The sequence below is a fragment of the Pygoscelis adeliae genome, unplaced genomic scaffold (genome assembly GCF_000699105.1).
Source record: "Pygoscelis adeliae isolate BGI_AS28 unplaced genomic scaffold, ASM69910v1 Scaffold222, whole genome shotgun sequence".
Taxonomy (NCBI): domain Eukaryota; kingdom Metazoa; phylum Chordata; class Aves; order Sphenisciformes; family Spheniscidae; genus Pygoscelis; species Pygoscelis adeliae.
This window is the reverse complement of record NW_008824309.1, coordinates 819,740-843,086: the sequence shown is the minus strand read 5'-3', so window position 1 is coordinate 843,086 and position 23,347 is coordinate 819,740. Positions and strand designations below refer to the sequence as shown.

General features: G+C 40.8%; 1 protein-coding gene across 1 annotated transcript in view; it reads right to left on the bottom strand.

Annotated features, from left to right (window-relative positions):
* THSD7B (thrombospondin, type I, domain containing 7B) overlaps positions 1 to 23,347 on the bottom strand; it is a 282,324-nt gene that overhangs the window by 95,068 nt on the left and 163,909 nt on the right. The window contains exons 12-13 of the mRNA XM_009318936.1: positions 10,553 to 10,747; positions 6,070 to 6,333 (exon numbers count right to left, since the gene is read on the bottom strand). Of these exons, the coding sequence (XP_009317211.1) occupies positions 6,070 to 6,333; positions 10,553 to 10,747 (459 nt within the window). The remainder of the gene's footprint in view (positions 1 to 6,069; positions 6,334 to 10,552; positions 10,748 to 23,347) is intronic.

Sequence of the window (23,347 nt, the reverse complement as noted above, 5' to 3'; positions counted from 1 at the left end):
AGCCTTTGAAAAGCTTTGTCCTGGTAAGTAATACAGTCATTTTTCTGTAATAAAAAGGCCACAGAGAGACATACTACAGAGACACATAGGGGAAACCACAGAGAGAAACAGAAGTATTGTAATATTTAATTAAACCCAAATGCCAAAAGAAGGGTAGTCTAAACAGGGGGTCTACATGTCATCATTAACCGATGGTGCCAAGACCACCTACTACTCCCACACTTCTGGGGAGGAGGAGGCACCCTGAGGCTGTCACACGTGGGGTCTGGAGCTGGGAAGAGGACAGCCTAGGCAGGGTTGCCCATTTTCCTTGGAAAACAAATGAGGCTGTCAAGAATGAGGCCTCCAGAAATGAGGCCTCATTCGTAAGATGTTTGTGGGCCGCTGTTTATGGAAGTACAGAAACCACCCAAAACTAAAACTGCTTGGATTCTGGAATTAATGATTTGTGCTTAAAAAATGAAATTTCAATACACAATTTCATTTAGACTAAGAATGAAATTAGCTGCTTAATAATATTTTCAAAAACATAGGTGAAAGTTTCTATTTCTGAAGATTTTCAAAACAAAGTCAGGGATTTCCACAACAATTTCATTCTTCAAAATAAAATTTACCAGATAGGGAAAAATGTATACTGCAGTAAATGCCAGAATAGATACACTTTCAAAAATAAACAGGCATGTATTCAGTATAGCTTTTTTTTTTCCAAAATTACTACCTTGTAGAAAAGGTAAGTTTTTCTATCAGTCCACCATAAACTTGGGTCACATTTCTTTAACCTGTTAAGCTCTGCTTACAGTTTTTTGACATACACAAATATAATTTTGCAGAAAGATTATTAAAATCTAGTGATTAAAAGCTACCTGAAAATGGCTTATTTTCTCCTGAAATGACAGTACAGGGGTTCACACACCGCAGGGTTTCAGAGCAGGTCCTTGTGTTAATTCACAGTTAGGTCAGGCAATGTCTATCAAGCCAGTGGCCAGGGTTTTCACATAAGGGAGTGTAAACCCCAGAGGAACGCCCCAGGTAGAAATACAGCACTACTCTGGGCTGACCTTTCAGAAAACAGAACTTCATGAGACTTGACACCACCTGGTTTTCAGCAGTAGGAGTTGAAATTCCCGATCCATGACATTTGCCTGCTGTCCTAAATCTCTCAATACATGGCTCGTCAGGACAGAAGCAGCACTGTCACTGCTGGCACACGCTGCTGCCCTGATGTGCCTCGGAGCAGGGAACATCCCTCCAGCAACCACAAAAACTATGAGTTTTCACATCACCAAAATTTTTAACTCCCCCTGGTGCATCTGTTTGCTAATCCCACCCGTTTGGGATTAAAGCTGGCATTATCAAGGAGTGACCTTGCCAGCAGTATTCCCAGTAGCAGTGTTGCATCGACCTGACTGGGAGGAACCGAGTGACACCGCTGCATCAGCAGGTGCCGGGGAACCCTCTGAGCAGCCCCAGTCCTCTTGATTTGTCCACCCGCAACTAAACCACGTACAAGAAAACACTGCACTGTTGAGAATAAGGAGGGATATAAGCATCCCTGCTGTGCCCTTCATAAATTTAGAGATAATTAAAGCTTTTTAAGGTGACTGTAGGTTGAAGCTAACCGCTCTGTGATTTAAAGCCAGGATCTATTTGTCTGTTGTGTCTTTCTTCCAGGTTCCTGTTGTTGCAAGCACAGCAGAATTTGAATAGTATAAACGCTCTTCATAAATTCCTGCTTTCCATAAATTGCCCGTTGGATCAAAAGCAGAACCTCTGTGGAAGAGCACAGAAATCTCCAGCCTTTGATTTGGAACAGATGAGGCACCCTATGATCCTCTAAGATTAAAAAAACCCCTGTTGGCACAGCACACAAAAAAGAGAGGCAAAGGAACTACATGAAATAATTCAAAACAAAGGAGGTGGAAATTCAAAAATAGGACAAGGAACTCAGATGACAGATTGAGAAGCAGATGAACTGCAATTAAGAGGACAATTTCATGTCCAAAGAAGATGCTCCAAACACCAGCCAGAGAATGGAGACCCTCTGGATTAGTGGTGAGCTGAACGCAATATAATCCAGTCTTCTGATGGGAAGACAAATTGAGGCAAATTATCAATTACATTTTGGTAATGTAGTTAGAGACAGTTACCTCTATCCACAGTTTCGTAAGTGCATTTCCAAATTGAAAGAAGGAAAAGAAGAGTGAACCAAACCCAGGAAAAAAGAATTAGCTCAATTTGGAAACTGCAGGTAACTCATTTCTTGAGCTGATTGAATGGGAGACCAAGGAAAATGACGACTCCACTAAAATAAAGCAGTAGACTAATCACAAAACCCAGTCATGAAAAAAAAGCTATGGTGTGTTTTTTCTGGACATCAGAGAAAAGGTTTGGTATGGAAAGGAATAAAATTCAGAAAAGTCTGGGATTTGTATTTTTAAGCTTGTCATATCTAATGATCATGAGCTAACCCAAGATTAAATTGCAGTGAGGGTAGGTAAATTAGTCAAGATGTGACCTGCATACCCACTACAGTTGACCCAAAGTATCCAAACAAGCTGTGCTCAGCTGTGCTGGGTCAGGGCAGAGGTCCTTCCAGCCCAGGTCTCGGGTCCTGACAGAAGAAACTGTAGACACCAAGCAAGCTAGCAGTGCATTTCCATTAAGGCACAGCTGGAATGCTTTTGCCTTCACTGTTTTTGGACCTTGGGATACTCTGTATGCAGCAACTACACCAATGGGGAGAAAATCCATTTCCTGTTGTGAAGGTATGCTTAAAGGGTTAATATATTTGCAGATAATAGGCTTAGGAGAGTTGGAGTCTAGACTGTTGACAAACACAGATGAACAGACTTTAATGGTTTTTTGATTTCTTTTTTTTTCCCCCAAGTTGCAAATGCAGAATTGCTCACAAAACTCAGTGTAAGATCAGGGCCTCAGACCCTGAACCCCTCCGAGCAATGATTAATTTCTACATTAGACTCAAACTCACAGTACATTCACTTGATAGCTATGACACAGTCACATAATAAGTCACATTGACACGAATGAACTAAACCCTACTGAAGTGGTAAGTTCAACAACCAGGTTTCAGTCAGGGAAAGTGAAAATCATTGCTGTGAGAAGGAAAGAGTCCAAAGTTTGCTCTCTAGAAAAGCTGCAAACTGACCTAATCTATTCTATACCATTTTTATTGTCCTATACCTTGTACTCACGGCATTATCAAGTGTGGGACAAACGTAAATCTACTTCTAAGGCAAAGTTTGCATCCTTACATCTGTCTTTCTACACTTTGTAAAAGTTCTTCAAGAGGACCCAGCAAAGAACTGAGGTCTAGGTCTTACAACTTCTCACTTTTGTCCTGGTTCAAGGGAAAGGAAGAGCACTGTCCTACAAAAGGAAAAGAGCGGGAAACAAAGAGAAGTCAGAAGACTTGAAAGAAAGAGAAGAGGAACACGCTTACCCCCACAGCTCATAAAGCAAGAACAATGCCTAGATATCACAGTGATTGGCACTCAATTTATAAGGCAATGGCTTAATGAGACATAAATATGGCCAGCTAGCAAATGTTAAAAGGTCACCTGATACTAATTGTGAACAAGACAAACTAAGCTGTTTAAAAAAAACTGTCATAAATAATTTCTCAGGGCTTAGCAATTTTGCATGCTTCTGTAATTTGCTCTTCTCTATTATGGTTGAGTAACATTCTGCCAATTATTAATTGGATAATGATTTGTTTCTATCACTAATTCAACAATGTGTTCAGAAGTGCATTTTGAAAGCTCCCAGATCTAGAGACCGTAAATACTGGGCTTATTGTCACTTAACTGCTCTGGTTGGAAGGCAAAGTGATGGAAATGAAGCCTGTGGGGCTTCCTGCCCGCTTCTGGGCACTCTACACCCAAAGCCATCGAAATATCCATGTACTTTGGAGACTGAGGCAACACTGCTTCCTCGCTCGCCTTGCAGGAACAGAAGGTGTCCAACACTGGGTAGCAATCAGGAGGAACGACAGACCTCAGCCACCTGTGCAGATACAGGATTCAGCTCACCAAAGGTTTCGGTGGATCACCGCTATGGGCTGATGAGGAACTCCAAAGGATGCTCTGGCTTTGCAAGGCTCCACATCTTTCTGCACTCCTCCCCAGACCACAGTGACGGTGGATCGCTTATTACAACAAGATCATCCTGACTGCCTTTATGAAATTAGATTCTCTGTTTTAGGAGAGCCAGCTTATACAATCCGAATATTAAACAGGGTCTGGCTGGAGATGAATAATTTGCCCTTAGGGGAACTCTTACGGGGTATTCAGAAGGTGGAAACATCTCACCCCTCCTATACCTCCCACTTCCACACCTGTGGGTCTTCAGAGCACTCTGTAAATAGATTGTAGGAGGAATGGCATATGACAGGGCGCTGCTGTACAGTACTGACCACCCCTGTAGCCTCTGACATGGATCCTGTGCCAGGGTTGTGTTGCAATCATTTCTGCTCAGATAAAAAGCTGAAGACAAGAAAGCCAACAATAATCCCCTTGAGCTACCACTCCCTACTACCTCCCTAAGAGAAGCCGGACCATTAAAAGTGCCACATAAATATCACTGACAGAAAACAGGCTTCAAGGTTATTCAGAAAAGCCCCACGCATAGACAACCTCCTCTTTTTAACAGTGATAAAAACCCTGAGTTTTTCAAAAGAGCAAGTCACGGCACAGGCAAACCCACCTTTCAAAACCCAACAGCTCCCTTTTTGCAGAAGAAAAGGTAATGTTGTGGGGGAAAGGTATAGCATTCCTCCTTCATGGGCCACAGAGGCATAATCAATTGGTACAACAGCACATTGCTGAAACACAAACCATGGAAAGCTGCTTTATGAATCTGTGCAGCCAGCTGGAACAGTCATCAACAGCTGCGAGAGGAATTCACTCCAGGACTGAATCACTTCATTAGGGTGGAGGTTTTTTCCTTTTATTACATGTGGCTCAGGCTGCTGATCCTCACCCTGAAGACCCTCGACAGAGCAGCCCCACTTCTTTCACTGCCCCCTTATATACTCAGGAACATTAATTGTTCCCGTCGCATTACTTAATCTCCTCCCGAGACATCATTTCTCCCTCTCCCATCATATAGCTCACCAGCAGTCTTCCAACCTACTACATCACGTTGTGCAGTGTCCTAAGCTTTCTGACTATAAGTCAGAGAGCGCTAGTGGTTTGGGGGCAGCATGGGTACAGAATTTGCCCCTAAGATAAGGGCTTTTGTCAGTAAATTGATTTAGCGTAATGATTGCGAGGAACTGCACGTCATGGAAACTGGGAGAAAATATCCCAGATGGAATGACATTTCCTGCTTGTTCTACTTCTAATTCTGCCCTATCTCTGTTTGATATAGGCTACTCGATTATATGTGAAATACAAGCAGACAGAACCACAGCCCAGAGTCCCAGCAAGCAGTGACATGGGAATATACGCTGTGTATCAATTTGAGCTTGGGACTGGCACAAAATTGCAAGGAGGAGACCGCTGGCTGCTGAAGCCATGTGTACCTGGCATGAGTGACAGCAGGTGATTACATCACAGGGTTCTTGTAATCAAATATGATTATCTCAAGAAAAGTCCTGATTCCTTCCTTGTAAACAACCATACGAACCTCCAAATTTGGTGAAAAGGAATAAAAATTTATAAACGAGTAAAAGCTGAAGTAGGAAATATCTTCAAACAAAATGCTAATTGAAATCTACCACCTCCTTAGCTTATACTTTCATGGGATTTTAAGACAAATAAAAGAAACGCCTCTGGTATTCTGACAGCATAGCCAACTTTAGCCCTCTTCTACTTCATTTCCATTGTAGAAATGCCAGCAGACCCTTATACTGAGGAAAACCTTAGTATTAAGAGCGATAAGAAGATATTAGAAGAACAGTGTTCAACACTCACAGCAACCTTGTGAAAGCTGTTCCAGCAAGTAAACAGGTACACACCTATGACAGGCTCCAAAATGAACCGTTGAGTGGATAACTGCTCAGCATCAAGGCTATTTACACGTGTTGTGCGCTTTTTTAAATCTCCTTACCCGAACTGCTACAGCGAGATGGTTCCACGAGTCTGCCAGTCTTATCATAACAGGCAATAGCTCGCAGTCGTACACCCTCGCCACACTCCTTGACGTCTCCGTGGGATCGCGTTCCCAACTGCGGCTCGGATGTACCTCCTCCGATAATGCAGTCGGACCAATTTCCGTGGGGCTGGGAGGTAAACACCTCGCAGGGGCACAGCTCTGTTTCAACTTGAGGATAAACTTCTGTATCCTGGCATTTGTCTCGCTTTCTGCTTCGCCCTGTTCCAACCACAGAAATCTGTTCGTTAGCTTAACATCTGCTACTTTTGATAACAACACGTCATATTATTTATACTTGCATGAATTCAACACATTAGAACTAAGACAATCTGAATGTTAATATCCAGGAACGTTTCTGAAGCATCTATTAGCTGCTGCCAGTGCTCTGGAGTGCAAGGACAATGTATTTATCTCCAGGGGCAACCGGAGAACTTGGAAATACTGTTTTGATGGGTAGGGCAAGGAGCAAAATGCAAAGTCTTACTCTAGGAATGGTCTGCCCAGAAAATGCTTTGTAATTTTATATAATATCATTTTTCTCTAATTATCTGATGAAAATAAATTGATTGTTTTGTCTCTATTTCCTCCCAATCAATGGTTGCCAGGACAACTTCCAGAGGACTCTACATTAGCCACAACTTCTTCCTTGAGGCTACTTTACAAATTAGTTAAAGTGCACTCTGCACACAAACCGTGCTTTGAAGAAAACGGAACAGATAATCCTCAGTAAATTATTAGGGCTGGAAAGCATTTCAACGGTTATATTTGGTTTAATGTTTTCTTTCGCTCTACTCCTTCAACAGGTTTTAAAAGAAGGCTCTTTCAGTAGCTTCAGGAAGCAGCAGCACTCAAACAAACCTGTGGCACAGCTCTCTGCAACTGCACTCTCCGTGCCCTGTTCCTGGAGGACTTCTAGGCACGGGACCTCTTGGCCCCCGGTACGAGAAGAGAATTCATGCTCCCTACAACCGCCCAAGGGAATGAAGGTTTGTATACAGCCTCTAAAGATAAAATCAATGCTTTTCTTGGCATGGGTTAGCCAACGTGACGTGGAGCAATCTTTATGCTGGCTGAGCTCAGGAACGTCTTTGCATTTGGCGTCTGCACAGAAGGGGAGAATTCATTTTCACTAACAAGCTGCATCTGTGTCCCATCCTCAAAACGTTCCTTGGGGATCTTGGACGCGCTAAAAATACTTCTGCAAAAAATTTTTAAAGCTTTGATCCCAAAAGAAATGTTTTCTCTTTGGTATTGCACACAAATAAGACACTACAAACAAAAAATAAGTTATATAACCCAACATCCCTCCTTCTAGTCTGGAACCAAGAGTCATTTCACCACACGTCAGCGGGAGCACAAGCTCGCCATCATCAATACCTGTTTGCATACAAACATGTACCTCCAAAGAGAAGGGCACCGACGGCAGACCCTTAATAGCACTGTCCTTCAAGCCCCAGCTCTTTCAAAATTGTTATTTCCAGAGTCCTGGGGAATGTAAAATTTGCCAGCACAAAGGGATAATAAACATTAAAAAAAAAATCAAATAGTGCCGGCATCTTTATATTTTTGTGTGTGTGTATATATATTTTTTATATATATATATATTTATGAGCAAAGTCAGGTAAGGTGTAAGAAGTAGAACTCCACATACTTCAAGGAAAGTCTTTTAAAAGGCTTTAAACAGATCAGGAGCTCTCTAGTGGCATTTCCAGCATCTTATGTTTGACAAGCTGACAGAAGCCACAAGCTCCGTATATACGTACAGCTGTATGTTCGTCATTGTATTAGCAGACATGGGAATTTGGACTTGCCCATGTTTTGCCATTATTGCATGAAGCACATCAGACACAGGCAGGGATGCTAATAATCTCACACGTATACAACACTCTTTTTCCAACTTGCCCTGCCATCTGTTTTGTAGGAATCTTCCCTCTAATGAAGTTGCTATGAAAGCCCTACTTTGAGGGCAAAAGTGACATTCATCCCATACTCTTCACAAAGAAATAGTTTTAGAATTAGTCATTGTGATATTTTTATCATCTTCACAGACTGCTTTAGAAGTTACTATTAAAAATACCACTGCAAAAATTTTCAAGGACATAAATCCTTCAATTAAATAGTATTCTCTTTTTTAAATTAGATTTCTGAACACTAACAAATATTATATACATTAAATATTATCAGGTAGTATAAGCTATACAGAAAAATTATATGAAACATTAAAAATATAGCTTTCTACAGAAAATGCATTGTATCCATAGTACAGTGAATTAACTGACTGTATTAATTAACTTACCTAAAAACTGTGTTTTCATTACAATGACCTTGAATTTTGATACGTTCTGTAATAAGTCTTTCGCTTCTTAAGTAATGACTGATTTTATATGTAGAGTCTGTGATTACTCACAAAGTAAAATGAATAATACTATTAAAAACTGAGTGGGAGGCAAGCAAATACTTAGCAAACAATCAGCAGATTCCCACTAAATGACATTGTTAATGAACTCTTATAATGAAGCCAAAGCATTCACTTGAGCATAGACATACACCGTGTTGAACAAGGAGGTACAATTCACGCACGCTTACAGAAAGTGAAATGAAAACGGATAAAGGAGTCTTAACAGCATGAAGTACTTCCCAAACAGCACTTTCCTTAAATCTTTGGACTGAGTTCACATGGATGAGATTTCTTCGAGACTCTTGGCCAGCTCCAATTTTCATGAAGTTTTATGCAAAGACAGGTCAGCATTAATCTATCTCATCAACTTCCCGTTTTGAACTGTGGCAAAACCAAAACCAGTGTCTGATTTGGTCCTCCCTTGCTGCTCTCTGCGGTGTTGTGCTGTCCCCACCCCAGCACCACCCGGGACACCCGCTGCATGTTCACCACTCGCTTTTCAGGACGCCTTTGCTGGGAGCGGGCTGAGACCAGGAGCTCCTTCCCAGCAGGAGGAAGGGAACCCAGCAGGGTGGTATGGGAGAGACTGGTGGTGTCCGGTCACAAATGCAGTGCGGGTGAAGAGATAAGCCATCAAAACCTGAATATCAGAAACCATTTTTGGTCTGCTTACTTGAATGGATCTATGTCTGATGTAGAATGGAGTAAGAAAGGGGATAGGTAGGACTATGCTGTTTTGTAAGTGTCACAGATGTTCATAAAGAAAATTCAGATTTAAAACTACCTGGAAGTAAGTACTCAATTCTTACAGATTTTCTATAAGATAAGGCACCTATTATTCTGCTAGGGATAGAGGAGTTCTACCACTGTAAACATATAAGCATTGATACAAAGAACATTTTAGAATATGCTCTTTGGGAGAAACAATAGAGCATTGTATAATAATTATTTTTATGTAAAAGAGAAATCTTTATCCTTTAATGAGCCATACTGACGAATGGCAGCTTGAAGTCTTTATGTCTGTATACTGTAATTGTTAGTTACTAAAAACTTGGATCATTCCAACCGTAATAAACTGAATAACAAGATAGCCATGCAGCCAGGTACAAGTGAGTCTAGAAGAAAGGAGCAGTGGTAGCCACCATACTTCGCTGCCATTCAGTTCCCAGGCATTATCACAGTAGATATTTTTATAGCAATGTTAGTATTTTACTCCATAGTAGAAGTCTTTGAAGTTTCACCTCTATTAACGGAGCAAACTCAAGCCAGCTACACCATAGCTCTCAAACACAACACAGAAATATGAAAAGATGTGAGCGTTCAGCATAACAATAACAGCACATTTCTTGTAAACCTTCTGAAAACAACAGAATTCATTTTGATTTGATTTAGCTGGGGGGGCGGAGGGGGGGAGACAACTGCTAACAAAAAAACAGCTCCAAACTACGAATGTTATAGGGTTTTAAAGCTTTTCAGTTTGGTCAGCATTCAAATAACATAATAACAAACCACAACAGCAAGTATGGGAGACTGTTCCATGAAATGGTTTGAACTAGAGTGTTTAATGAATATATATAAAAGATCAAACAAAACTGTTTTAATGATATTGTTTTTTCCTTATTCATGGTATTAATTTGCCCTGTTGAACTACTGGATTCTGCTGAGCACAAAACTCCCAGCTTTAAACTTCATGCAGATTTCAACAGTCTTAAACAAAAAATCACACTGACTTTTATTCCTGTATACATATTTGCTTCATGCTTCCCAGATTAATAGGTCAGATGAACTTGCACAGTGCATAGTCACTGTTTTATTTGGTTTGTGTCTAAAAATGGCTTTCCACCACCAAATTTTTCTGCACTATTCTCATACTAAAATGCGTGTGCATAAAGCAGGCAATGATCAGTATCAGATCAAAAATCAATTAAGGACGATCACTATTCTGTCTGGATTTTCCAAAACCCCAACATCAGTCCACCAACATCTGAGAAGCGTTATTCACAAGTATCACCATCAGATAAATATCATAAAAGATTATACCTGTGAGTGACCGTCTCCTACTTCTAGTTGATTCACAGTCAAACGAGCACGCTGTAAATTTAGACCAGGGGGTAAATGTGCAGTCGTCTTTGCAGGGAATGAGACACTCCTGTACAAAAGACGGCATAGCTCCTGCCCACTGCATGCAGTCACCGACATCGGCAGAGTCATTGTACTCCGACAAGCATGTAACAGCTGAAAAGTAAAGGTACAGAAATCTTTATATTGTTATACATATTGTATTATACTCTATGCAGTCAGTACTTTATTCTACGCGAGATTCACTCTCCTGGGTTAATAGGATAAAGCTGATTTATTTTTAGGTCATTATTCATGCGTCACTCAAAGATGTGCTAGAAGCTTCATAAAACCATGAAGACACATTCTTATTTGAGCAGTGTGTTATCTAAATGATGATATAAATTCAATATTCTCAAGGAGGCAGTCATTTCAAGGGTTGGGGCAACAGTTTAACCAATGATACATTGTACAACCAAACAAGAAAAGATATAATACTGCGGCTATGTGCCATAAAACATATTTGGTCGAGGCCAGGATTCCCAAGCTGTGATGCACACACTACCCATGAAACTGAAACTGCTTCAAAGTGAAGAAAAAAAAAAATTAAAAAATATAAAAGAAAGCTTCCTTCTCCAAAACTGCCATCTTTTCCATATTTCAGATGAAGGGAATAACTGTCTGAGCGGCTTTCCCATACAGAGAGGTGACCTCTGCTCTGTCTGAGCAGCAGATGCTACAGCTAAATGCTCCTTGCAGCAAGGTGTAAACACCAGGTCTGCCCCCTCCAAACTGAGCTCCCTGAGCATTGTGCTACCCCTTGTGCTCTCCCCGCTCTCTGGGCACCTGAACCTTTGAATCTCTTGCATAAACAGAGATGTTTAGGAGGAAGGGCGAGCACTCAGCCTGCAGACGTGATAGAAAGGGGCTGCAGCTACTGCACTTTACTAGAAGCCTGCTTTCACAGTGCACAATAGCTTGCTATAAGAGCACTACTGAATGGATCCATTAACAGAAAAAACACAAAAAAACCCTGCTCTGTAGGTCTGCTCAGCTGAGGACAGTGTCACTCTGCCGAGCTCCATCTGACCTGAAGTGCCTTCGCACATGGGCAGAGGCAGAGCCCCGCGCAGGTACCAAGCTTTACCTTCACACACAGCACTATCAAGGCTGCACCCCACGTTCGAGTGCGATGCATTTCTCTGGTCCCCTGCCCAAAGCTTTACCAGGTCTCTAAGCCTGGGCCTTGGCAATAGGAAACAACAGGCACAGGGCCGGGCTGGGGTTGAGGTCTCTGAATTTGGACGTAGATGCCTTTGGGGCCAGGCAAGAGTCAAATGGAGTTTGCAAAAGCACAGCCCAGGACTTAGATGCACCGATTTCCCCCCAGTTTTATTTTAGGTCAATGCCCTTTTCCTTCAACACCCCGTCCTTTCGTGGACCGTAATGATTAATTTTTCAGGGTGGATAATGGCACTGTATAGCCATGATGGAGGCCAAAAGTATTAATGTATAAATCTGAGTCACAGGAAGCCTATAATAAAACTTGCTAAAGTTTCAGTGAATTAATAATAAGTAATTATAATAAATAAAAATAGCCTGCACATCATGGAGTCTTTCATTTCATTAATAATAATTAATTCTCACAAAATGTCCAAGATTATAGGCTATTTATATCCTACATTGTAGGTTAACCAAAGCACAGCTAGGTCGTGACTTGATTAAAGCAATAAAGTCAGGGACAGAGTTAGGAACTGAATTTGGCCCCAAGAGTTTAGTCATGTCAGGCGCTCTGATTTCAGGCAAGTCCACCCATTTGTCGTGGTTTAACCTCGGTCAGCAACTGAGCACCACCCAGCCGCTCGCTCACTCCCCCCACCCCAGGGGAGAGAATTGAAAGAGTAAAAGTGAGAAAACTTGTGGGTTGAGATAAGAACAGTTTAATGATTTAAATAAAATAAAATAATAAAAGTAATAATAATAAATTGTAATGAAAAGCAAAACAACAACATAGAGAGACAAACAAAACCCAGGAAAAACAAGTGATGCAACCACTCAGCACCCGCTGACCGATGCCCAGCCAGTCCCTGAGCAGCGATCGCCACCCCCCGGCCAACTCCCCCCAGTTTATGTACTGAGCATGACGTCCCATGGTATGGAATGTCCCTTTGGCTAGTTTGGGTCAGCTGTCCTGGCTGTGCCCCCTCCCAGCTTCTTGTGCACCTCTGCACTGGCAGAGCATGGGAAGCTGAAAAGTCCTTGCCTGAGTGTAAGCACTGCTTAGCCACAACTAAAACATCAGTGTGTTATCACGTTATTCTCATGCTAAATCCAAAACACAGCACTGTACCAGCTACTAGGAAGAAAATTAACTCTGTCCCAGCCGAAACCAGGACAACATTGTATCATAAAGCTACAGAAGATTAAATGATTTAATTCAGATTTTATTATTTAACAACCTGTGATATTATTTTATGGAGATTCCTAAATAATTCAGGTTTTTGAAGCTGCATATATTTTTCCTTGTTGCCAGCACTTAATGTAACTAGGAGTGCATGAAGAAAAAGGGAAAAATAACTCTCTGGTTTTTTACAGTTAAAGGATTTACTGGGGTGTAACTTTGCAATGAATACACATGATTTTTGGTTTTTAACTACAGTACTGTACGGGAGCAAGGGATGGGCTGGCAACCACCTGGAAATAAAAAAATATCTTATTAAAATGTAATTAGATTTCTAAGGAAAAAAATCAGCATTTTGAAGAGCGTGCAAAAGGCAAGCAATTGTTAAAAGTCTCTTTAGACTCAAGTGACAGTAAATCAGCATATTAATAACTACCTCTAAATTGCTGATCCTTGCCTTTCACTTTCAATCCTTGTGACCCTTCCTATCTCTCAACTCCGGCAGTCAGAAACTCGGAGACATTCCCCTTCTCAATTACGAGAACGCGAGGACAGAGGTCACCGCTCTGTACGGGAAAGCAGGGTAATTGCCCTCTTCAGGAAGGTTAAACAAGTAATAGACTCTGATGCCCAAGGTCTGTGTAGCCTCATTACCTTCAGCAAGGACACCAAAGATTTGGCAACACAAAAGTGTCCACATGAAGTATGGCCAAGTGTATGCAAACCATCTTCTCAGCATCCCTACAACTGCTAGCGTCTGCAGGGAAGGGAACAATATCCTACGCTGCCAGCCCCATGAAGCAATATTTGCAATTGCATAATAAACCATCATGTTGCAATGTTTACTACGATCTGACAGAAGACCACAATTCATTCCTGACATTTATTAATGGCAACAGAAGTGATGGAACTTCTAAATATCCATGTTAAACCAGACGCTCCATGCTGCAATGAGTTATTACCTAATGGCCTGATCTTCTGCACAAATGTCCCTAATATTAAGCATACAAATAATTCACTGAGTTCGCTAAGCCTATTTAGATGCTAAAAGTGATGGATATATAAGGACGTATGAGATCAGGGCAAATCTTCGACAGAGATCATGGAGCTCAAAGAAATCGGTGGCAATAGTAAACATGGGTAGAGGAAAGTTAAATTAAAACAACAAATAATATAGTGGATTATACATGTATAAGCACGGACACAAGAAGGAGTTGAAAAGAAGAAAGTATAACGGATAGTCTAGTAAGAGACATAAGACCTAAAGGAGGAGAGGAGGAGAATTTCCTGTGAGGTGATTAGGGACAGGCATGTGGTTGAAAATACAGAATTGCTTCTTTTCCTCTACTTTAGGAATTTTTATAAGTGCAGATCCTGGTAACTCAATCCGGTCATTCCTGACAGAGTGACAAAGCCTCGGTGTCAGCAAGGAGAGAAGGCAGTGGCCAAAGAACAAGGAATCCAAAAAGCTTTTTTTGATGCCTAAAATACTACCTAAAGAGCAAACATTCTGCGTGCTTCCCACCCTCCTGGACTTTTGCACTTATCAATGCCGAGGGTGTTATTACTAAGCTGGTGGGCCCAGAGGAGCAACTCTTTGGTGACCCAACTGGCAGCTGCGTCCCTTTGCTGGGAGAGCAGGCACTTCTTGTTTTACGTGCACAAAATAAAACGCCAGCCATGACCATGTGGTACCCTTAACACACCAAAAACCCACACCTCCTTGGATTGGCCTCAGCAGTACGGTGCATTTCAGTCATATTAGGAGGCAATTCATTTCCACTCAAGAGTCTGAAAACATCTTCAAAGACGATGCCAATGCATGACTTCTTCAGTTTGAACTGAATTATCTTCAAAACCCTGAGCTTAATGGGCCTGATCTTTACCACATGTCAGTCATAAGAAATGGCAGGATTTCTGCTACATGCTTACAACTATGCTTGAGGTGAGCAGCATGAACTGCTAAAATAAATTAATAAAACAAAAGCCCATTAGGGCATTTTAATGGATTGAGAAGGGCCAGACAGGAAGCAGCAGAGCTGACGGATCCGCTCCGGTGGTTCGTTCAGGAGCTAGTCACTTCATTCCTGCCTGCTGCAAACCTGGTTCCCAGCTAAGTTAGCTTTAACTTTTAAGAGAAAAATATTTTCAAATACAGGCACTTCTGGAAACAGAATGAGACAAATTTGTTTTCAGTGAACCTTCAGGAAAGTTCGTAAAATTATTTATCCTCGGTGGTTTCAAGCTACTGATTGGTTTGGCTCATGTGTGGTTTATGTTGCATAAAAAATATTTCCCCGTAATCCTCAGTTCTGTCACAATGGTTTTAAATAAACCCATACCGCAAAACCATTTCTGCTATGTCAACATCTTTTTTTTTTTTTTTTTAAAGTGGGATACCACCGGAGGGCAAATGCAGTCCATTTGCAGCCCTATGCACTGAGAAAAGAATCACATAGTAACGATAAATTGCTCCTAGACATAATGTGTGATTTCTACGGTCTCTGCAGCATTTAAAATGGACACAAACATATGAATTCAAACAGCTAGTAACAGGACACTGCCAGATAAAAGGTTTCGAATTATAATATTGATTCCCACAAAGAAGGGAAATGCAGGATTTCCTTTTGAACTCCCGCTATCCTTTCTTATTACCACCAGTCAACGCCACCAAACTGGAATTAAACACTTGGGGCCAAGCTGCGGGATGACAATTTAATGCCGTTCTGTTGATATAAAACAACAGCTGGCACAAAAAAAAAGTACAACTTCTCTCATAATGATAAAAACAAGATCATGAATTAAACTGAAAGGTAACCAGGTTTAAAATGTTAAAGAAATGGGAAGGGCTGGAATTGTTTAACAGTGTGGATACACCCGTTAAGGTGCCAACAAAAGTTACCGATTAATATGAGGAATGAAAATAGCTGCAGATGCAATCGCTTTGCTTCAAGGCCTAAGTGAAGTGTTAAATGCACAGCCTGGGGAGTGAATTTCCCTTTCTGCTGGTACGGGGTGCTGTCGGGATACCAAACAAGGACTGCTAACAGCATATTCATTACAACAATCTCTGTCTTCTGGTTTTATATTTACACTCACAAGAGTGTGTATGCCATCATCTTAGCATATGGCACGCAGAAGCATATGGAAGCTATATTCTTTAACTACATTTATCTTAAATCAAAAGTAAATAGCAGACACTTCTTCTATAAACTTTTACATAGTGAAATCAAATGTTTGTATGCTGTCAAATTGCAGAGGCACTGAATGCATCCTTAGATGATGATACATCACTACCAAAGAAGCACGTCAGCATCAAACTGGGGTAACTCAAGTGCTCTCAGCAGGCACATGCCTGACTTAAGAGCACTAGATCATAGAATCATTAAGGTTGGAAAAGACCTCTAAGATCATCGAGTCCAACCGACAACACAACACCACCATGCCCACTAAACCATGTCCCTAAGCGCCTCATCTACACGTCTTTTAAATACCTCCAGGGATGGTGACTCAACCACTTCCCTGGGCAGCCTGTTCCAATGTTTAACCACTCTTTCAGTAAAGAAATTTCTCCTCACGTCCAATCTAAACCTCCCCTGGTGCAACTCGAGGCCATTTCCTCTCGTCCTTTCGCTTGTTACTTGGGAGAAGAGACTGACACCCACCTCGCTACAACCTCCTTTCAAGTAGTTGTAGAGAGCGATGAGGTCTCCCCTCAGCCTCCCCTGAGATGGTCCAAACAAAAGGAGTGTATTGAGGAAGAAATATTATAGGCATAGCATTGCATCCAATAAGGAAAGATAACATATAGTTCCTCTTATGTAAAAATCCAATTACAGACAGTCTTGGTAATCATATTCATTTACCAAAGTTATAATCAATTCTCCTTTAAAAATGCATTTCAACAGTTTCCAAAGGGTAAAAAACTGAAGAGTGAGAATATCAACTATGAACAAGTAAAATTATATTGTGCCACGGCACTTCAATTTGGGAAACCTAAATTACTGGTTTCAAAACTCTGGAATTAAATGTCATTAGAACATTTGAAAACAATGACTGATAATTCCAGGAAGGTACACTCAGGCCAAACACTAAAATGAAAGCTATGCAGTAGTGTAAATCAAATGGCTGGACTTAGTACAGGAACGACAGGATGACCTGTGAGGCTAGACAAGAGGTCTAATGCCCAAGAGGTGTAGACACAATGATGTCATAATCTTCTCTGGCTTCAAATTCTAAGAATGTGTGAAAAATCAAAGCCAGCATGTAAAGTCAAAGGAATTATTTTAATGTAGCTGTTTACCATCTCATTGTTCAGAAAAAGTCTCATTTTGTGTTGCATAATTATTCTCATTATCCCTCAGTGTAACAAGATAACATATCATTTCTTACACATATCACTAATGATAAGTGAAAAAGGAGTTCAGGGAGAATACGTTAGAAAAAAAGAAGAAAATAACTTTAAGGATCCAGACTTGCTGACTATAAGTACAGCCTCATAACTCATTGTGATCTCATTTATTTTCTGTATCGATGTTCCTTTATACTTACAATGATTTTCTCCAAAATCCCAGGTGGAACATTTACGTTGTTCTTGGTAAGTTAACGCAACCCCTAATTATAGGAGACCAGAAGCAGACATAATAGAAGACATAAGATAAGGCTCTGCTGAGACTCGGGTTTAAGTCTAAGGTCCTGATTCTATAAGAACATAAATATACACTTAACTTCATCACTGTGACAGTCCCCTTGGATGCAGCAGCACTCCCTGCAATGAAGCGTGTCCGAAGTCTGGACTTACAGAAGCAAACCATAAGATAACCATTAAAAATAAATCTGAGGAAAAGAACAAACGATGCCAAGAAGGACATCGCAGACACAAATCTAGTAAAAATAACTGAGGAAGAGCTGGAACTACTAGTTATGCATCAGAAAAACTGGCTCTGAGATCACCAGTTTCCCATTTTGTAATTATTAATGATATTGACAGTAGTGCTAAAGGGCTAACAAATGCCATCGAGCAAACAGAGCGCTGAATAAACATAGACCCCAACCAACGTGCTCTATAAACAAAAAAGAGGAGCCTGAGATGAGGTTGGGAAGCAATAAAGATGGTAAATATCAACTGAAAAGATAAAGAAAAGCAACTGAAATTATTTGCATGAAAAGGGGTCAGGGAAGAATTGGGTAGAAAAGTTGGGTACAAAGCATTAGCGTGGAGAAGAGACTGTATCAGGGGAAAGGGGAGAAGTATGGGTTAGAATTAGAAGGGAAGAAAAAAAAAAAGCACGCAAAACTGTGAAGATCCTTCTCAAGTTAAAGGTCCATATTTTAGCTGCTCTTTGGGTTGGTTTCCCTCTGCAGTCTTCCCACAATTAGACATATACGTGGGGAAAAAGTCAGGTTAATCTAGGTACAGGAGCCTCAGAAGAAGAGAAGCCCCAGCTGCAGCCTTCTGGGGGCCAGCATGGTGGGAGGTCACCTCCAGCGCAGCCACAGCCGTGCCCCGGCCTGGGCAGCCGTCCCCATGCGCATGTGTCTGACCCAACCGTAGAGCTCCCCTGTGGCTACATGTCATCGGCATTCACCAGACAGAAAGGGATAAAGAGGTCTGTACACAAGGTCTGCATACCAGAGGTGCACATCCCTCCCACACCTTTCACTCTTCGTGGCTCAGAGCCTCTCAGCTAACACCGCAGCGCAAGCACGAGAACGGATCAGTTTGTCTGAAAGGGATTAAATACGTCCGGGGCTGCATATTAAAACCAGTAAAATCAGTGCAGACTGACTTCTGTCATTTAATGCCTTAAACTGGACTTGCCTCTGTTCCATTTTAAAACAACTTAGAGTACCATTTTTCTTTGATACTTACGGATGAGGTTATCGATTATGTGGTTGGGAATATATGATTTGAACCACTGAAAGAATTGAGCTGTACATGTCAATTTTGCCAAGCTGTGTGACTTGATGTTTTAATTCTTCCTCATCTGTGAGCCAACACTGCCCACTGTTTAAGGAGAAGTAGGAGAGAAATACGTTGCTATAAAGCCCATTCCTCCTCCCACCCACACACTGAATGCAGAACACGGCATTGATACATAAATGTCTAGCACCATTTTCATTTTAATGCAAGTGTTTTCTTATTGCAAGTGGTTCACACTCTGCCTGGCTAGAAAGACAAAATAATATGATTCTTTTAATGTTTCAAATTTACTTTGGCCAGTGAATAACTGCACTCTGAGTGCTTCTACATTATGCAATCAGTCTAAGGAATCTTTCACGATTTTTTCCTTTTTTTCCTAACTTTATTATAGGTTTTGAATTGCTTTTACTTTCATTTTCTATTAAAAAGAAAATCAATGGAAGTGCATTAGATGATTAAAGGTAGAAATTATGCTTCTGCTCCTTTCAGAGAACATAACAAAATACAAAAATATGCTTCCTTTTTTTCCTCTTTCTGTGACCCACAATTACTAACATTACTTGAGTTCAATTTATTTGTAGCACCTATCATCAAGTTATGTTTAAGATGAATTCTTTATTGCACAACTTGAAAATAAAACTAAGACATCCTGTTATATATACACACATTGAGAACACAGTAAATAAAGAGAATCAAACATGCCAAATAACAAAACAGAGAGAAATGGAAAACAAACACAATGTTTACAGTAACTCAAGTTGGAAAATCACTTAGCTGACTAAGAAAGCACTGACTTTCTTTTGAAAGCTCTGCCTTGGTTATATATTCACAGGCCAGTGTTTTTAGTGATAGCTGGACAGACTTGAAATCTCATGCAGCCTGTCTTATTCCAGCCAGGTCCAGTTTTTGGTAGCACCCCATGGTCATCTTTCACAACGGCGGTAGAGAGCTCAACACTACAGCCAACCCACCTGGCAAACCCAACCTTCGGAAGGTCTCAGAAGACAGCCCTGCAAACTTCGTTGAGCCAAATGTACATTTTAATCTGGATTTTTTTGGTATTGGGTTTGACAAAATCACCCACTTGTATCATCTTTCAGATAACTGGGCATTAGAAAACATTGCATTATGTTGGTTTAGGAAGATACATTTGAAAATCTTGCTCTGGAAAGCAGGCACTCTCCCATTTCACTCCATCTATCCCTTTACAGTGAAGAGCAGATACTAAATCCAGAACATAACACTAACACACTGACATATTTACAACTCCCCCAACGTTATATTTAAAACTTTATGGTCCAAGGTAACGCCTAAAGATTTCAATCTACCCTTCCTCCTCAGCTCCCCACTCCCCAGCTCTGGCTCTTCTCATTCTGGCATTCAAAACTCCTTGCTGCTCTTGGCCGGTCAGGGACCAGCAACTAAGCCACTGCGGACACAGTATATATGGGCCCTTCAACAACTTCTCAACTCATCCTGATGCCTCCCGCTCCTACCCGCTGGTTCTCCCCCTCCCCCAGTTAATTCTGCTGTCAGTGCCCAAATCCCATCCTACCAGGCATGCTCCAAGCCCCAGGTAAGACAGCACAAATTAACCTGCCATTCCATAGGTCTCCTCGTCACAGAAAGAGGTTGCGTGTAGTTGCACTGGGGTGGACTCATTCCATTTTCTCCAAAACTCGTATTTGCTCACTGCCTGGCCACGTGGCTAACGTTTAAGGGAGAATAAACAAGTTTGTCTGAAATTATCAATTCCTCCCTGACAGTACTGCCCGCACACCGCTGCCTATACCATTGCCCCTCAGTAAAGATATGCAGATTTGGACTGGTGTAAAATAAGACCAGAACGTGGTCTCTTCTATTTATTTTTATTTTTAATTAACCATGCTTTTCCAGAATTCAGCCAATCCTAGTGTTTTACAGCATACAGACTTGTCATCTTCATCAAAGTCCAAAACTGCAATTCAGAAGGTAGTAATGTGGAAATTTGGAAACCCCCTCATCACTTTCTGTATTCCACTCATAGAAACTGCTGTCAAATTTTTCTAAAGTACCAATGGATTTTGCAGATATGGTCCTGCATAAAACTCTCCACTCCAACTATCGCTTTCCTACACTAAAGAACAGATAAGAATACTAATGCTTTGAGGTCTGAAGTCTGACTACTCATCTCCAGCTTAAAACTGATAAAACAACTAAATCTACTTTGACCGAAGCTAATAAAAATGCATACTCAAATAATTCATGTTATCTAAATTAAGTATCTTTCAGCCATCATACAATACTGTCTACCTTGTGAGACAAAATAAAGATACTGTACTTGAGATTGAAGGGTCAGCACAGTCTAAGTACAGTAAGGGCACTGTACTTAGATTAAAGGTGAGAGAGGCAGAACGAGATTGTGAAAAATTTCCCACGCACAACCTTGAGAAATCAAATGTTTGGGGCCTTTCAGGAGATTTGCCCAGTAGGAAACCTAAGTACGCAGACTTGAATCCCAGTAAGAGCAAGGTCACACTGATGTGTGGGAGTTTCATACATGTATACATAATGTATAAATTCTATATACAGAAAGGCTTTTTATACTTCTTCCTAAACGTTCCTAGTGTGCAGGGAAAAAAAGTGTTTTACAGAAACCCTACCTCAGGGTATCCTTTCTTTAGCAGGGAAAAAAAAAAGACAAACAAAATGAAAAAACCTATATAGTGCGTATAAAAGATCCCGATTCCCTAAGTATAAAAATTGGTTTTTCTCCTGGGTCATGTTAAATGAACTTTTTTGTGTGAGCAAAGGAGTTCCAGTAGGTTTGCCTCTTAAGAATAATAAAAATAATCACACTCATCTTTCCTCATGTTTGTTGTTCAGACCATTCTCACTGCTAGTACATTCCTTTTTACTCTTCTTTTGAAGCTAACAGATCTAAAGGGACTATTTGCTTTCCCTTTCTAGTCTCTTAAAAACAAGGTAGAGGATCAGAGAAGATGCAAAGGGAGATAGCTTACAGTACATTATGTTTTTCTTACGATGATCTTCTCTTCCTTTCTTATAGGCAAAGAAAAAAACCAACCCAACATTTCCCATTTAGCTGCTGCTACTCTCCTTGAATTTGTACCGAATTGTTATAATTGAGTGGGGATTATAAAGCAGATTGTATTTCTGCTGAAACAATGGGAAAACTCACATTTATTTCAACAGGAAAAGAACAGATGTTATTACACTTTCTTTTTAATATCTATGAGTGAAGCATTTGTTTGCAATCATTTGTTTCTAAAGCAATTACACAATCCAAACACCGATTGATTTCTATAGGATCGTTCATGTATAACGGATACAATATTTGGACACAAAAAGTTCTCTATTGTGATTTCTTTACCATTGGTTCCGATCATATAATTTATGGTTTGTTTAACCGAAAAAACAATCAAATGCCATAAGAACAAATTAATACAACAGAAAGTAAATTGCATCAGAACTAGCAACACGTTCCATCCCGCTGGAACATTGTTAGTATTTTTAGCTATTCTTCACATGCTTCATTCTCGCTAACCCCGGGGTACAGCTGACTGGGACACTACGCTACATTTTCTCATATTACAGTCTTTCCAGTACAAACCATTTTAATCTTGGCTATAATAAATCACCAGTTTGATTCTCATCTTACTCCCTCTTTTAACTTATGAAGTTTTGTTCATCTTTGCTGGAGCTCAGAGCAGTTTCTCCCACGAAATTGCTCTGTGTGTGAATCCTTCTTGATGCAGAAGGTTTCTGCCAACTGTCATTACAAGAGCAGAGAAAATCACGCTTAAAGTGAGGAGCACATAAAGCAGGGGAAGGTCATCTTTGGAAAGTTACTTGGAGTAAAATTTTGCAGAATTGGTTTATGTTTATGTTTTCTGACTTCTTAAAAATATTCTTAAAAAAAAAAAAAATCAAGAAAACAAGAGCCCGTGAAAAGGTAGAGAAGAGACAGTAACCTGATGGCACCTCTGGGGAAGGTGGCTGTTCATATTCCACCAGTGCCACAACAGTGGACCCACCACTTACTTCTATATATCCTTAGCACGCCTCTCCTGGCCCATTTGAAAGTGGCTGAGCCACAAGCAGGTATCTTCAGCTTCCTCCTCCTGTAATAGCAGAAATATCCTCCGCACCTCTGAGAAGTCCTTGGTGTCCACACACAGCATCAGGAGCTATGCTAACCTCCGGAGAGGCAGGTCCATGCCAGCCATGGAGGGTGTCATTAAGGAGCACATCAGAGACTCAGACCTGAGGCTGCCTGTCCTGGTTTCAGCTGGGATAGCTTCAATTTTCTTCCTAGTAGCTGGTACAGTGCTGTGTTTTGGATTTAGCATGAGAATAATGTTGATTGATAACACACCAATGTTTGAGTTGTTGCTAAGTAGTGCTTACACTAGCCAAGGACTTTTCAGCTTCTCATGCCCTGCCAGTGAGC